This window comes from Oncorhynchus nerka, linkage group LG13 (genome assembly GCF_034236695.1).
Source record: "Oncorhynchus nerka isolate Pitt River linkage group LG13, Oner_Uvic_2.0, whole genome shotgun sequence".
Taxonomy (NCBI): domain Eukaryota; kingdom Metazoa; phylum Chordata; class Actinopteri; order Salmoniformes; family Salmonidae; genus Oncorhynchus; species Oncorhynchus nerka.
Window position 1 is genome coordinate 92,960,814 of NC_088408.1, and position 17,260 is coordinate 92,978,073.

The 17,260-nt window shown below is 44.1% G+C and overlaps 1 protein-coding gene across 1 annotated transcript; it reads left to right on the forward strand.

Annotated features, from left to right (window-relative positions):
• The first annotated feature begins 203 nt into the window (after positions 1 to 203).
• On the forward strand, positions 204 to 15,938 carry fxn (frataxin). Its single transcript, XM_029644030.2, has 6 exons — positions 204 to 386; positions 1,276 to 1,368; positions 1,835 to 1,926; positions 2,337 to 2,457; positions 13,345 to 13,442; positions 15,167 to 15,938. Exons 1-6 carry the CDS (start codon positions 270 to 272, stop codon positions 15,303 to 15,305), a joined length of 660 nt encoding a protein of 219 aa, XP_029499890.2. The 5' UTR covers positions 204 to 269; the 3' UTR covers positions 15,306 to 15,938.
• Positions 15,939 to 17,260: the final 1,322 nt, after the last annotated feature.

Consider the following 17,260-nt stretch of genomic DNA (forward strand, 5'->3'; position numbering starts at 1 on the left):
CCACAAAGTCAATATGGGTTATAATCACAAAAATGCTTGAAACAAACATTTGCTTTTTGGTCATAAGTTAAGGATAAGGTTAAGCATAAGGTTAGCAGTGTGTTAAGGTTAGGGTTAAAATCACATTTTAGGAAGAGACATTGTAGAAATAGACTGGGGTTATGACTTTTTGGCTGTGGTAAACTGCCAAACAGACATGAGTAGAAGGTTCCCGAACAGACATAAACAATCAAGTCGATAACAAGATCAGCAGCACTGAAAGGCGAAAAATGCAGAGGTTATCCATTAAAAAACTATGTATTTATCAATTCATACGCGACCAGAGCTATAGACTACAGCAGAGAACGACGACATGTGTACAAGGTACCAGACATCTGTCTAATGAGGTAATGTCATGTTTGCCACGCCGCTAGTTATGTTTTGAAACAGTGTGTAACAGCTAACGCTAGCGAGCAAGATTATAGCTGCCAAATAGATGGGCGATAATGGGAGATTTACTTTTGGCAAATCTGATTTAAACCTACCGTTTGTCTCGTTGGTTCGTCCTTATGCTGTTGGAAATTTCACATTTAAAGACAAAATATCGATAGGAAAGTAAACGTACCGATTTTAAAGATGCCACACAGGATTTGGGGTTGGGGGGGGGGGGGGGGGGATTTAGTATTGTAATTTCAGAAAATGTCCATAATATTTTCAGTAATAGTGGAATAATAATAGTGTTTCACAGTATTAAGTTACTTACCCCGCCAGTGTTGTGATATTCGCCTAATCATTTCCTAAGATTCTACACTGTGAGCTCAGTGTTTAAATGAGAAAACAATCACTGAATAGTGAAGGGACTCATGGTGACATATTTAAATAGCTGCGAAATATCTTTTCATTAACAAAAAAATATAATATTTACAGCAGTTTGAAGTTGGTGGAACAAAACCGAAAGTAAGATTTGTTTTGAATGAATTGTGCTTTTACTTTCTGTTTTGTTCCACCTGCTTCAAACTGCTGTAAATATTATATTTTTTTGTTAATGAAAATATATTTCGCAGCTATTTATATATGTTAAAATTATTCCCTTCACTATTCTGTGATTGTTTTCTCATATAAACAAAAATAATACTGTGAAACACTATTATTTCACGATTGCTGCAGATGTATGGACATTTTCTGAAATTACAATGTCCCCCCAAAATATAACACCTTTAAATATATGGGTGTTGTTTATCAGCTGAATCATGCATACATGATGCAATAACAGATATTGCCTTTTCTTATTTTCAGCACCTGGGAAACTCTCGCTGTCTGAGAACTCGGTCTGCACCAAATGACACATCTAAGCATGTGATCTCGAGGAGTGCCCTGAGTTCATCCAAGGTAAACGTACTTACTAGTTGGCAGAGTAAGATTCAACATTTTATAACGGACAAGGGACATTCCTTTTTTATGACATGTTTTTAATGTAAATGTGCGTGGCATTGATTACACTTTGAAGGCCTCGCTACATTTCGTGACTAGGGAGAAGCTGGCCAGGTGTATATCACCTTGGGTAGTGGTCATCAACTCTGGTCCTGGAGAGCAACAGGGTGAGGGGGATTTTTGTTCCCGCCAGAGCTAATAACACATGATTAAACTAACTAATCATCAAGCCAGTGGTTGAACAGATGTTGGTGATGCTGGGCAGGAACAAAAGCCTGCACACGCTGTGTAAGATCCAGTACCAGGGTTGGTGACTGCCAACTGTCTGGTGCTCTAGGGAACTATGATAGCATACTGATAAAAAATGATTTGCCACAGAATTTTACTATGCAATGATATCCCTACCTGTGTATTTCTGTCACAGTGGCTTGATAGCAGACCTGGAGGAGGAGAACAGAGGAGAGTCCTACATGTTACTTCACCAGTACGTACAGAGGAAAACGCTGTTCACATAAGGTAAAGGTACTATGGGAGACTAGAGGAGTGCTAGCAAAGTATAGTATCACCATCGATGACACATCCCATTTAATCTCTTGAGAAGCTCCTCGTGGCAACAGGAAGGATTTTGTAACTGCAGTATTAATCTCTACTATAATATGTAGGCCTACAGTAGGCTATAGTCTATTTCCTTCACTTTGTGGATGGGCTAACTCACTTTGTGGATGGGCTAACTCACTTTGTGGATGGGCTAACTCACTTTGTGGATGGGCTAACTCACTTTGTGGATGGGCTAACTCACTTTGTGGATGGGCTAACTCATTTTTTTCAGTGGACATTCGGTTCTCATGTCAAATACAGTTCACATCAAATTCAGCCTCTGTATTTGTTGACCCTCATTCTGACCCAGTGTGTTTATCCCTCTCCAGTGAGATCAGTGAGGCAGCCTATGAGAAACTGGCAGATGAGACTCTGGATTCGTTGGCTGACTACTTTGAGGATCTGATGGATGGACCACTAGCAGGGCCGGAGTTTGATGTTCTCTTTTCTGTAAGTAGGCACCACGTTGTCTTCTCTGTCAGTACGCACCACGTTGTCTTCTCTGTCAGTACGCACCACGTTGTCTTCTCTGTCAGTACGCACCACGTTGTCTTCTCTGTCAGTACGCACCACGTTGTCTTCTCTGTCAGTACGCACCACGTTGTCTTCTCTGTCAGTACGCACCACGTTGTCTTCTCTGTCAGTACGCACCACGTTGTCTTCTCTGTCAGTACGCACCACGTTGTCTGTCAGTACGCACCACGCTCTGTCAGTACGCACCACGTTGTCTTCTCTGTCAGTACGCACCACGTTGTCTTCTCTGTCAGTACGCACCACGTTGTCTTCTCTGTCAGTACGCACCACGTTGTCTTCTCTGTCAGTACGCACCACGTTGTCTTCTCTGTCAGTACGCACCACGTTGTCTTCTCTGTCAGTACGCACCACGTTGTCTTCTCTGTAAGTCCAGGGAAATACTGTACATACTGTACCAGTACCTCTCTGTTTCTGCAGTCCTCTCGTTTGTCCACTAGGGGTAGCTGTTGACTCACATGTCATTCCATTGGAAGTTTGACAATCCAATTTGCAGCATTTATCCTGAGTTCTTCATCAGAAAATAATATTTGTGAATAATGAGTAGTTCTGGGTCTGTGTGTCTGGTTGTGAATAATGAGTAGTTCTGGGTCTGTGTGTCTGGTTGTGAATGATGAGTGTATGTCTATTAGGGATCCATGAGTCATTAGAGCTGTAGGATAGGATGGCAATGGTGCTGTTATGTGCAGGCCAATTACTTCCTGAGGGCAAAGGTCACGGGAGGAAATAATGATTGTAGTGTCCTCAAATCATCAGACATGCCCAGGGCACTAAACACCACGTCAATACACTGATGGCTGTGTGTGTGTGTGTGTGTGTGTGTGTGTGTGTGTGTGTGTGTGTCCATGGGAGTAAATTGGTCTGACATTATGGCAAAAAAAAAGCGTGTTCATGGTGATATTGAGCTGACCTCTTGACCTGGGTCAGTGCTGTACCAGACAGCTAGAGGATCTATTGATGCCCAGAGAACTGTCTGGCTGGCAGACTGCTGATGTGTGTTTGTCGGCATCACTGCTTCTAGGGGACATCTTGCCTCTACCAGTACAGTTTATGAGTCCACTGAGTGTGTTATAAAGACAAGTGTTTCCAATACGTGAGGTAAAGAGGTCGATGGAATTGGACCAAAACAATCGTCACCCATGCATCCACCCGTGGTGTAATAGATCCCGAATCTCCTCATTGACTGACATCAAAATTATCTTACATTTAGGCTATTGTAAATATGTGTACTTGAGGTAAAAACCAGAGTATAATGCTGTATAGATGTCAACCCCAATACACGTTCATGTTATCGTCACCAATCAACTGCAATAGTTAAAAATGACTGACTACCTCCATCTGTATGCTAGCAACGCTACCAGCTTATACGAATGGGAGTTAGCATTTAGCAAACATTTTTCTAAACCCCCAAATTAAATTTTCTAAATATAATGCAGCAAAAACAGCCACATACTGTATATCAATGTAAAATACCAAATAATGCATGTAGAGCAGAATTAGGCCGATACCCTCTAAGTAATTGTCAAAATCCAAATAAGAGTCGTTCAATTCTACAACCACCTAAAAGGAAGCGATTTCTAAACCTTCCATAACAAAGCCATCACCTACAGAGAGATGAACCTGGAGAAGAGCCATCACCTACAGAGCAGGTAGCCTAGTGGTTAGAACGTTGGGTCAGTAATGAAAATGTCAAAGTCCAGAGCTGACGAGGTAAAAATCTGTCGTTCTGCCCCTGAGCAAGGCAGTTGACCCACTGTTCCCCGGGGCACCGAAGACGTGGATGTTGATTATGTCAGCCCCCTGCACCTCTCTGATTCAGAGGGGTTGGGTTAAATGCGGAAGACACATTTCAGTTGAATGCATTCAGTTGTACAACTGACTAGGTATCCACCTTTCCCTTACAGAGAAATGAACCTGGAGAAGAGCCCCCTAAACAAGCTGGTCCTGGGGCTCTGTTCATGAACATGAACAGACCCCACAGAGCCCCAGGACAGCAACACAATTAGACCCAACCAAATAATGAGAGAAAAATATATAATTACTTGACACATTGAAAAGAATTTACCAAAAACATAGAAAACTGGAAACCTATTTGGCCCTAAACAGAGAGTACACAGTGGCAAAATACCTGACCACTGTGACTGACTCAACATTCAGGAAAGCTTTGATTATGTACAGACTCAGTGAGCCTTGCTATTGAGAGAGCCTGCCATAGGTAGACCTGGCTCTCGAGAAGACCTGCACTGCCCACAAAATTAGGTGGAAACTGAGCTGCACTTCCTGCCAAATGTATGACCGTATTCAAGACGCATATTTCTCAGATTACACAGACCCACAATTTGAAAACAAATACAATTTTGATAAACTCCCGTATCTATTGGGTGAAATACCACAGTGTGCCATCACAGCAGCAAGATTTGTAACCTGTTGCCACAAGAAAAGGGCAACCAGTGAAGAACAAACACCATTGTAAATACAACCCATATTTACAGTGCAATCAGAAAGTATTCAGACCTCTTGACTTTATCCACATTTTGTTACATTACAGCCTTATTCTAAAATGGATTCAATCATTTTTTCCCTCATCAATCTACACACAATACCCCATAATGACAAAGCAAAAACAGGTTTTTAGACATTTTTGCAATTGTATAAAAAATATTAAATTATATAACATTTACATAAGTACTCAGACCCTTTACTCAGTACTTTGTTGAAGCACCTGTGACAGCAATTACAGCCTCGAGTCTTCTTGGCTATGATGCTACAAGCTTGGCACATCTGTATTTGGGGAGTTCCTCCCATTCTTCTCTGCAGATCCTCTCAAGCTCTGTCAGGTTGGATTGGGAGTGTCGCTGCACAGCTATTTTCAGGTCTCTCCAGAGATGTTTGATCGGGATCAAGTCCAGACTCTGACTCAAGGACATTCAGATACTTGTCCCGAAGCCAATTCTGTGTTGTCTTTGCTGTGTGCTTAGGGTCGTTGTCCTGTTGGAAAGTGAACCTTCGCCCCAGTCTGAGGTCCTGAGCGCTCTGGAGCAGGTTCTCTCTCTGTACTTTGCTCTGTTCATCTTTCTCTCGATCCAGACTAGTCTCCCAGTCCCTGCCGCTGAAAAACATCCCCACAGCATGGTGCTGCCACCAACATGCTTCACTGTAGGGATGGTGCCAGGTTTCCTCCAGACGTGACACTTTGCATTCAGGCCAAAGAGTTCAATCTTGGTTTCATCAGACCAGAGAATCTTGTTTCTCACAGTCAGTCCTTTAGGTGCCTTTTGGCAAACTCTAAGTGGGCTGTCGTGTGCCTTTTACTGAGGAGTGGCTTCTATCATAAAGGTCTGATTGGTGGAGTGCTGCAGAGATGGGAGAACCTTCCAGAAGGACAAACATCTCCACCGAGTAACTCTGGAGTTCTGTCAGAGTTACCATCGGGTTCTTGGTAACCTCCCCGACCAAGTCCCTTCTCCCCTGATTGCTCAGTTTGGCAGGGCGGCCAGCTCTAGGAAGAGTCTTGGTGGTTCCAGACTTCCATTTAAGAATGTTGGAGGCCACTATGTTGTTTGGGACCTTCAACGCTGTAGAAATGTTTTGGTACCCTTCCCCAGATCTGTGCCTCGACACAATCCTGTCTCAGAGCTTTTCGGACAATCCCTTCGACCTCATGGCTTGGTGTTTGCTGTGTTTTTGCTGTGTATACTGTCAACTGTTTGACCTCATACATACAGGTGTGTCTTTCCAAATCCTATCCAATCAGTGGAATTTACCACAGGTGGACACCAATCAAGTTGTAGAAACATCAAGGATGAATGGAAACAGGATGCACCTGAGCTCAATTTACAGTCACATAGTAAATGGTCTGAACTTATGTAAATAAGGTATTTCAGTTTTTTGTTTTTTTTCACAAATTTGCAAAGATAACCTGTTTTCTCTTTGTCATTATGGGATATTGTGTGTTTGTTTGTATATATTTGATATTTTATTTTAGAATAAGGCTGTAACGTAACAATGTGGACAAGGGGTCTGAATACTTTCTGAATGCCCTGTATGTTGATGTATTTGTCCTTTTGTACATAGACACTTTTGTGAGCGTAATGTTTACTGTTCAGTTTTGGTTATTTCAGTTTTGTTGATATATTTCACTTGGGGGGGGGGGGGGGGGGGGTGTATATGCTCTGGAGAGGACAAACACAGCTGTGGGACTGACAGGCATGCAGTCCAGTGTCTGACAATGTAGACATTGAGCTGGTTAGGAGGAGACAGCCTAACAGGCTATTCACACTCACTCGCAGTCTCCTCCTAACACCAGCTCACTGGCTACGTTGTCACACACTCACTCTCAGTCTCCTCCTAACACCAGCTCGCTCACTGGCTACGTTGTCACACACTGGACTACATGCCTGTTAGGCTGTCTCCTCCTAACACCAGCTCGCTCACTGGCTACGTTGTCACACACTGGACTACATGCCTGTTAGGCTGTCTCCTCCTAACACCAGCTCACTGGCTACGTTGTCACACACTGGACTACATGCCTGTTAGGCTGTCTCCTCCTAACACCAGCTCACTGGCTACGTTGTCACACACTGGACTACATGCCTGTTAGGCTGTCTCCTCCTAACACCAGCTCACTGGCTACGTTGTCACACACTGGACTACATGCCTGTTAGGCTGTCTCCTCCTAACACCAGCTCACTGGCCGTTGTCACACACTGGACTACATGCCTGTTAGGCTGTCTCCTCCTAACACCAGCTCACTGGCTACGTTGTCACACACTGGACTACATGCCTGTTAGGCTGTCTCCTCCTAACACCAGCTCACTGGCTACGTTGTCACACACTGGACTACATGCCTGTTAGGCTGTCTCCTCCTAACACCAGCTCACTGGCAGCACACTGGACATGCCTGTTAGCTGTCTCCTCCTAACACCAGCTCACTGGCTACGTTGTCACACACTGGACTACATGCCTGTTAGGCTGTCTCTCCTAACACCAGCTCACTGGCTACGTTGTCACACACTGGACTACATGCCTGTTAGGCTGTCTCCTCCTAACACCAGCTCACTGGCTACGTTGTCACACACTGGACTACATGCCTGTTAGGCTGTCTCCTCCTAACACCAGCTCACTGGCTACGTTGTCACACACTGGACTACATGCCTGTTAGGCTGTCTCCTCCTAACACCAGCTCACTGGCTACGTTGTCACACACTGGACTACATGCCTGTTAGGCTGTCTCCTCCTAACACCAGCTCACTGGCTACGTTGTCACACACTGGACTACATGCCTGTTAGGCTGTCTCCTCCTAACACCAGCTCACTGGCTACGTTGTCACACACTGGACTACATGCCTGTTAGGCTGTCTCCTCCTAACACCAGCTCACTGGCTACGTTGTCACACACTGGACTACATGCCTGTTAGGCTGTCTCCTCCTAACACCAGCTCACTGGCTACGTTGTCACACACTGGACTACATGCCTGTTAGGCTGTCTCCTCCTAACACCAGCTCACTGGACTACATGCCTGTTAGGCTGTCTCCTCCTAACACCAGCTCACTGGACTACATGCCTGTTAGGCTGTCTCCTCCTAACACCAGCTCACTGGACTACATGCCTGTCAGTCCCACAGCTGTGTTTGTTGGCACTGTTAGATTTCCTCTGGGATAAATCCTCCACAAATATCTATAGTCCTCTTTCTTTCTCACTCTCTCTCATTCCGTCCTCCCCAGCACAGCGCTCTCTATCTCTCTCCTGTGAGGAGGTCATTTAATAGTATGGTTTTCAATTACACCATTTGAACATTTTTATCAAATCCAACCATTTGTTTGGGTTGGGGGTACCCAGGGTCTGTGGGAGTGCGTGCTACGCCACTGTGTATAACTAAATATGAGTTAAGTATAACTATAAGAAATCTAAGATAAATTATATCCAGCTCAGGGCTCCAGCTATGCATTGGTTTGAGAAATTTCTAGCTAAGTGGCTTGATGTCAACATCAAGCATCTTGGTTACAGCAGAGTCCTTCTAGTCTGAGTACCAGTCTCTTTAGCTAACATTCCACTGCTTGTTGTCTTGGTTACAGCAGAGTCCTTCTAGTCTGAGTACCAGTCTCTTTAGCTAACATTCCACTGCTTGTTGTCTTGGTTACAGCAGAGCCATTCTAGTCTGAGTACCAGTCTCTTTAGTTAACATTCCACTGCTTGTCATATGCCAAAGAGACTAGCCTTTCTGCCGTCTTCAAATATGAACATTTTATCATTAATGACCTTGAGAAGTTGATCTTGATTCGATAACCCTCACAGCTATCCTCAAATCACAACGATTATCTAGAGACATGCAATCCCCTCCTGGATCAAGGTCCCTGTTGCCAATAGGTTGGTGCGTAGAAAGAAAGAAACTAACCCCTCGTACTGAGTGTACACACTAACCCCTTGTACTGAGTGTACACACTCAGTACGAGTAATTTTAATAATTTTTTTAAAACATTCAAAAGTTAAACATTTTAGGTAAAACAATACTAAATATTGTCACGTCACCAAATAATTGATTAAAACACACTGTTTTGCAATGAAGGTCACAGTAGCCTCAACAGCACTCTGTAGGGTAGCACCATGGTCTACAGTAGCCTCACAGCACTCTGTAGGGTAGCACCATGGTCTACAGTAGCCTCAGCAGCACTCTGTAGGGTAGCACCATGGTCTACAGTAGCCTCAACAGCACTCTGTAGGGTAGAACCATGGTCTACAGTAGCTTCAACAGCACTCTGTAGGGTAGCACCATGGTCTACAGTAACCTCAACAGCACTCTGTAGGGTAGCACCATGGTCTACAGTAGCCTCAACAGCACTCTGTAGGGTAGCACCATGGTCTACAGTAACCTCAACAGAACTCTGTAGGGTAGCACCATGGTCTACAGTAACCTCAACAGCACTCTGTAGGGTAGCACCATGGTCTACAGTAGCCTCAGCAGCACTCTGTAGGGTAACACCATGGTCTACAGTAGCCTCCACAGCACTCTGTAGGGTAACACCATGGTCTACAGTAGCCTCCACAGCACTCTGTAGGGTAACACCATGGTCTACAGTAGCCTCCACAGCACTCTGTAGGGTAACACCATGGTCTACAGTAGCTTCCACAGCACTCTGTAGGGTAACACCATGGTCTACAGTAGCCTCCACAGCACTCTGTAGGGTAGCACCATGGTCTACAGTAGCCTCAACAGGACTCTGTAGGGTAACACCATGGTCTACAGTAGCCTCCACAGCACTCTGTAGGGTAGCACCATGGTGTACAGTAGCCTCAACAGCACTCTGTAGGGTAGCACCATGGTCTACAGTAGCCTCAACAGCACTCTGTAGGGTAGCACCATGGTCTACAGTAGCCTCAACAGCACTCTGTAGGGTAGCACCATGGTCTACAGTAGCCTCCACAGCACTCTGTAGGGTAGCACCATGGTCTACAGTACAGCCTCCACAGCACTCTGTAGGGTAGCACCATGGTCTACAGTAGCCTCCACAGCACTCTGTAGGGTAGCACCATGGTCTACAGTAGCCTCCACAGCACTCTGTAGGGTAGCACCATGGTCTACAGTAGCCTCCACAGCACTCTGTAGGGTAGCACCATGGTCTACAGTAGCCTCCACAGCACTCTGTAGGGTAGCACCATGGTCTACAGTAGCCTCCACAGCACTCTGTAGGGTAGCACCATGGTCTACAGTAGCCTCAACTGCACTCTGTAGGGTAGAACCATGGTCTACAGTAGCCTCAACAGCACTCTGTAGGGTAGCACCATGGTCTACAGTAGCCTCAACAGCACTCTGTAGGGTAGCACCATGGTCTACAGTAGCCTCAACATCCCTCTGTAGGGTAGCACCATGGTCTACAGTAGCCTCAGCAGCACTCTGTAGGGTAGAACCATGGTCTACAGTAGCCTCAGCAGCACTCTGTAGGGTAGAACCATGGTCTACAGTAGCCTCAGCAGCACTCTGTAGGGTTGAACCATGGTCTACAGTAGCCTCAGCAGCACTCTGTAGGGTAGAACCATGGTCTACAGTAGCCTCAACATCACTCTGTAGGGTAGCACCATGGTCTACAGTAGCCTCAGCAGCACTCTGTAGGGTAGCACCATGGTGTACAGTAGCCTCAACAGCACTCTGTAGGGTAGCACCATGGTCTACAGTAGCCTCCACAGCACTCTGTAGGGTAGAACCATGGTCTACAGTAGCCTCAACAGCACTCTGTAGGGTAGAACCATGGTGTACAGTAGCCTCAACAGCACTCTGTAGGGTAGCACCATGGTCTACAGTAGCCTCCACAGCACTCTGTAGGGTAGCACCATGGTCTACAGTAGCCTCAACAGCACTCTGTAGGGTAGCACCATGGTCTACAGTAGCCTCAACAGCACTCTGTAGGGTAGCACCATGGTCTACAGTAGCCTCAACAGCACTCTGTAGGGTAGCACCATGGTCTACAGTAGCCTCAACAGCACTCTGTAGGGTAGCACCATGGTCTACAGTAGCCTCAACAGCACTCTGTAGGGTAGCACCATGGTCTACAGTAGCCTCAACAGCACTCTGTAGGGTAGCACCATGGTCTACAGTAGCCTCAACAGCACTCTGTAGGCACTCTGTAGGGTAGCACCATGGTGTAGCCGGAGGACAGCTAGCTTCCGTCCTCCTCTGGGTACATTGACATTTACATTTAAGTCATTTCGCAGACGCTCTTATCCAGAGCGACTTACAAATTGGTGCGTTCACCTTGACAGTAATTATGCCAACTTCCAGAGGACGCCCTCCAGCCTATCAGAGCTCTTGCAGCATGAACTGACATGTTGTCCACCCAATCATAGGATCAGATCATTTAATCTAGTACTGAAAGCATAAGCTACAGCTAGCTAGCACTGTGTAACTACTTACTAGACTGTACACTAACGTTACTGCCTGATTGTTGCGGGTTTACTAACGTGTTAGTTCTATTAGCTGAGTATTACGGTACTTCAGCTAAAAAGGTGACAACACTGTAGGCTGGTCACATACAGCTGATGTATTGTGCATTGAAGTCCACAAGGGAAGAGAAGGAATACAACGTGGCGGTTATGAGAGTGAACTCTGTTTACTTGTGATCAGGGGTGCATTCATTCCTCCGATTCTGGTAGAAAAAAAACAAAAAACATTACTTAAACGGTAGCAAACGGATCAAAACAGGGATAAACATACCTGGATTTGTCCAATAGAAACTCTCGTTTGCTATTGTTGCACTAATGATTACACCCTATATCAGCTAGATGCAGGCAAGAGTGTGCAAGGCGCTATTGAATGTCACTGTCACCTCACATGTCTCTCAAACTGTGTTTACCTACATTGTAATCTTTCCTTCAGGTTGTAGCAACATCATGATGGGTATAGGGACAATTCAAGTATCATGTAGTAGCCTAAACCTATCGATGTTACATTGAGCTGGATGAATGGAATATGAATGACAGTCATCCAACATGCTGTAATAGAAGTAAGGCCGTGCTCATGAAACAAATGATGGTCCTCCCTCATCTTGAACAGCCACTGACCGCCACTGTTGTCACGCAGCACTTGAATTAAATTACTATAGATGGTGTGTTTGACCAGGATGACATCACAATGCTCTTCCTCTCGTCTTTGAAAGAGGAGGCCATTTGAAGGGCTTTACAGTAGAGTACAATATCCCTGACGTGTCACTATGGAATCCTCATCAGCCCGTTCTGGAATCCTCTCTCATGGAATCCTTCATTATAGAATGCAGTCCACCACCCTCTCTGTAACACCCATAGAAATAGGATTATTTCTATCATGACAACCCAGACACACAACACTCTGTTTAATCTCCTTAATGAGTGGGACATATTCATTAACGCCTGTTAATGAGCCAATAGTGCAGCGCTGCAGCCTAGAGGTCAACTCTGGCCTGGGGAGGGGAGAGGAAGGATTTTGAAAGAGGAAATGAGAGGAGGGATTTGGAGAGAGAAGGATGTAGAGGAATGGGGAAATTATATATTTTAGAGGAAGAGCAGAGTAGCGGTGAAGGGAGGAGATGAAGAGATGGTTGTGGCTGTGCAAATCCCATCAAACAGCAGTGGCATTAATTTAAAGAAATATAACCTAATCTAGTGTGTGTGTGTGTGTGGAGCAGTTACTGGAACCACTGTGATTATTTCAGGATTTGTAGCATTCAGACGCTCTCCTGGCAGGCTGCCGCCATGTTAGATTGGACAACGGTGTTGCTGCTGTATATCTGCCAGCCACGCTCTGCATCCTGTCTGGCTGAATAACCAATATGTACATGCTGCTACAGTAGGTAGACTGAAGAAGCAGTGGTCAGGTATCTGAGGGATACAGAGGGATTTTTATTTTTATTTTACCTTTATTTAACTAGGCAAGTCAGTTAAGAATAAAACCTTATTTTCAATGATGGCCTAGGAACAGTGGGTTAACTGTCTGTTCAGGGGCAGAACGACAGATTTGTACCTTGTCAGCTCAGGGATTTGAACTTGCAACATTCCGGTTACTAGTCCAACGCTCTAACCACTAGGCTACCCTGCTGATGACTTGTCTTGTAGACTATCGTCCTGTCCAGGGGGTGTACAGTACTTCTGTTGCCTCATGCCACAGAAGCAGCAGGTGATAGGCTCCTGCCCTATGCTTCATTCAAGATCAGACAAGGCTTACTTGCATATACTATATTGTCTTTAGAATAAGTTAGAGAAAGAATGAGTCATAGATATTAAGTCAAATTCAACAGTTTAAAAAAACAAACATTTTTATTCTCTTTCTCCCTCCCTCCCAGAGTGGTGTGTTGACAGTGAAGGTGGGCGGAGACCATGGGACATACGTCATCAACAAACAGACTCCTAACAAACAGATCTGGCTATCATCTCCTACCAGGTCTGTGTTTGTGAAATTGGACAGAACGGTTATTTCTGCTGTGTACAACGCTTGATTGAATTGATTTGGTAGTTAAAATACATATACAAGCCCCTCCATTACATACTTTGATGTACTTTTTATTTAATATATTACATTTTATTTACACTGACAAAAAAATATAAACTCAACATGTAAAGTGTTGGTCCCATGTTTCATGAGCGGAAATAAATCAGTTTTTATTTTATTTCACCTTATTTAACGAGGCAAGATTTATTTACAATGACGGCCTACCAAAAGGCCTCCAGTGGGGACGGGGGCTGGGATTTAAAATAAAAATCTAGGACAAAACACACATGACGAGACACCACAACACTGCATAAAGAGAAACCTACGATGACAACATAGCATAGCAGCAACACATGACAATACAACATGGCAGCAGCACAACATGGTACAAACATTATTGGTCACAGACAACAGCACAAAGGGCAAGAAGGTAGAGACAACAATACATCACGCAAAGCAGCCACAACTGTCAGTAAGAGTGTCCATGACTGAGTCTTTGAATGGAGAGATGGAGCTAAAACTGTCCAGTTTGAGTGTTTGTTGCAGCTCGTTCCAGTCGCTAGCTGCAGCAAACTGAAAAGAGGAGCGACCCAGGGATGTGTGCTTTGGGGACCTTTAACAGAATGTGACTGGCAGAACGGGTGTTGTATGTGGAGGATGAGGGCTGCAGTAGATATCTCAGATAGGGGGGAGTGAAGCCTAAGAGGGTTTTATATTTAAGCATAAACCAGTGGGTCTAGCGACAGGCACACAGACATGACCAGTTAACAGAGGTGTATAGAGTGCTGATAAGAAATAAAAGATCCCAGACATTCATATGCACAATAAGCTTATTTCTCTCAAATGTGTTTACTTCCCTGTTATTGAGGATTTATTATTTGCCAAGATAACTCATCCAACTGACAGGTGTGGCATATCAAGAAGCTGATTTTAAACAGCATGATCATTACACAGGTACACCTTGTGCTGGGGACAATAAGGCCACTCTAAAATGTGCAGTTTTGTCACCCAACACAATGCCACAGCTGTCTCAAGTTTTTAGAGAGCGTGCAATTGGCATGCTGGAATGTCCACCAGAGCTGTTGCTAGAGAGAATTGAATATTCCTTTCTCTATCATAAGCTGCCTTCAACGTTGTTTTTGAGAATTTGGCAGCATGTCCAACCGGCCTCCCAACCGCAGACCATGTGTATGGCGTCGTGTGGGCGAGCTCTTGTGAACAGTTTGCAATATGGTGAGGTTATGGTATGGGCAGGCATAAGCTATGGACAAAAAAACACAATTGCATTTTATCGATGGCAATTTGAATGCCCAGACCTACCGTGACGAGATTCTGAGGCCTATTTTTTAAGGGTGACCAACAGATGCATATCTGTATTCCCAGTCATGTGAAATCCATAGATTAGGACCTAATGAATTTATTTCAATTTACTGATTTCCTTATATAAACTGTAACTCAGCAAAATCTTTAAAATTGTAGCATGTTGCATTTATATTTTTGTTCAGTATAATATATTACATTTATGTACATTTTGATTGAAAATAGTTCAGACATTTATGTGCTAGTAAAATGTTTGACCAGTCAGTTCATCGATATTTAGGTGTTTTTCATAGTGATTTAGGTGTTTTCAACCCTAGCCTGATATCCCCCTCTCTGTGCCTCTCTCTGTCCTCCAGTGGTCCGAAGCGTTACGACTGGACAGGAGAGCGCTGGGTCTACTACCACGACGGCATGGCTCTCCACCAGATCCTCTCTAGAGAGTTCTCTATCATCTACAACATGAACCTGGACCTGACCACACTAGTACATTCCTGACCTGGGCCACGTCCCAATTCCCTATAGAGCCAAAGGTAGTGCACTATATAGGAAATAGGGTACCACCTCCGATGTCTGTCCCATCTTGTCCATTCTCCTACACAGCATACTACATCCATGTACTTAATCACAGGTCTGGGGAAAAAAAGTGAAACATCTTGTGTGCCCAGATTTCAAGTTAGGATTCAGCTCGGAAACAGAACCAAATGGATTTATGCACCAACTCCACTAAAATACCATAACGTTCATATAAGTCTGTGATATAATATAGAGGACATTAATTGTATACGTCGATGATCCAGTGTTTTATTTGTGTGAATGTGTATGTGAATACACACGTGAACGGAGGTGTCGGTCTTGTCTGTAACTGAAGGAAAAGGAAAACGTTGCAGTTGGTTATGATCTCGTTACAACTGAAGCTCCTTCCTGATTCCCTCGGGGTTTGGGGTTTACCTCTGTTCATTTCTAAACAAGTACCATCGTATTGTGATCAAACATGTCTAATTGAGCAGTTATAACCTGTTATGATAAACCTGTTGGGACCTATTGAGAAACACCATCATTAATGAACAGCTTGTTTCTTTTTCAAATAAAGGTGGCTAGTTAAACATGATATAGCCATTGTAAACAACAGACACATGCAACCACTCTTATTTCAATGGAAATGAGTCCAAACCCAGGATTCATTATTCTGTTTCCCTCAATTTTATCCAGGATTTTTTTTTTAAATTTAAAAAATATTTTGTTTCAATGGTCGAGCCAAACACAGCTAAAACCATAGAAATATAGTTTCTACAAGGAGGATCCCGTTCCAGTCGATGTTCTGTGATGGATGGACCGGCGGCCATGTTGAGTGTTTCCGTGAGTGATCCTGTCACATTGCTATGGTCTGAGGGGCATTGCTCCAGTCATTCTACCTCTGTGGCTAAAACAGACGTTATTGGGCATCTCTCTGATGTCTTATTTCTCCAAAACTAAATCTTGTGTTTTATTCACACAATAGAGCTGGTCTGGCCTGGATATGTATCCACCATAGTTTCTGGAACCATGCTGGAAAGGACAATACGAAAATAAAATATCCAAGCCAGCACACCACTGTTAGGGTCGGTCCTATAGTGTGCCTTTTCAATTAGTCCATGGACATCAGGCATTAGACTGATCAGTGGTCAGTGTCTCTGTCTGGTGATGTTCCTGGGCTACAGACTGTTTTGGAGGCATAGTAGACGGGGATTACTTTTAGAGAGTAAGAGTTCTTCCTCTAGACTGACTCTGTATCAGTGGTGTAGCTCTGCTCTTTTCTCATTCACTGCTGGGAGATCTCAGTCCTGATGGACCAACGGGCCTGTGCGGAACTGCGGAGAGAAACATATTTATAGTGGAATGTTCTGGAGGGACAGATACTGTCAGAACAACAGTCATACTGTCAGAGAGTTCAGATTTAAGTACATCGATAGGGAGCTAGCTGAGTCGATGGTTTATGCTGAGCCAGGATAATATTTCTGCCGTTCTCCATTGTTTGAAAAGTTAAATTCTCCTCGGGAATCGTCTGCGTTCACGGTCAAATTCTATTCTGGGAGTTTCAGGTATGAGTTTGTTGAAATGTATGTATCTTTGTTTTATAATTTAATACCTGTAAATAAGTTAAAGCCAGTGTTTTCAACAAACACCTGGAATAGCCAGCCAAATAGAAAAAGTAGCCAGTAGCCTCCTCGGGCAGGGTTTGAAAAAATGTTGGCGATCAACCTATATTTTGGAGGCCTCTAGTTCATTCTAATGCCTTGATTACATCCGAAATACAAATGTACCACCCAGATTGGAATTAGTTGAGGTATTGTGTGTAGAAGGACATGACTTTACAGTTTTAATTAGTGAAAATGTATAAATTCAGTTTATTGTTGTTTTGGATATCATCATATGATCAGGACTATTTTCTAAATACAATAACATTAAACCTT

Coding starts and splice junctions, on each gene's coding strand:
- fxn (XM_029644030.2), top strand. CDS start 270: ATGCAGAGGTTATCCATTAAAAAACTATGTATTTATCAATTCATACGC. Junction 1,927..2,336: donor GAAAACGCTGTTCACATAAG/GTAAAGGTACTA, acceptor ATCCCTCTCCAG/TGAGATCAGTGAGGCAGCCT. Junction 13,443..15,166: donor TGGCTATCATCTCCTACCAG/GTCTGTGTTTGT, acceptor TCTGTCCTCCAG/TGGTCCGAAGCGTTACGACT.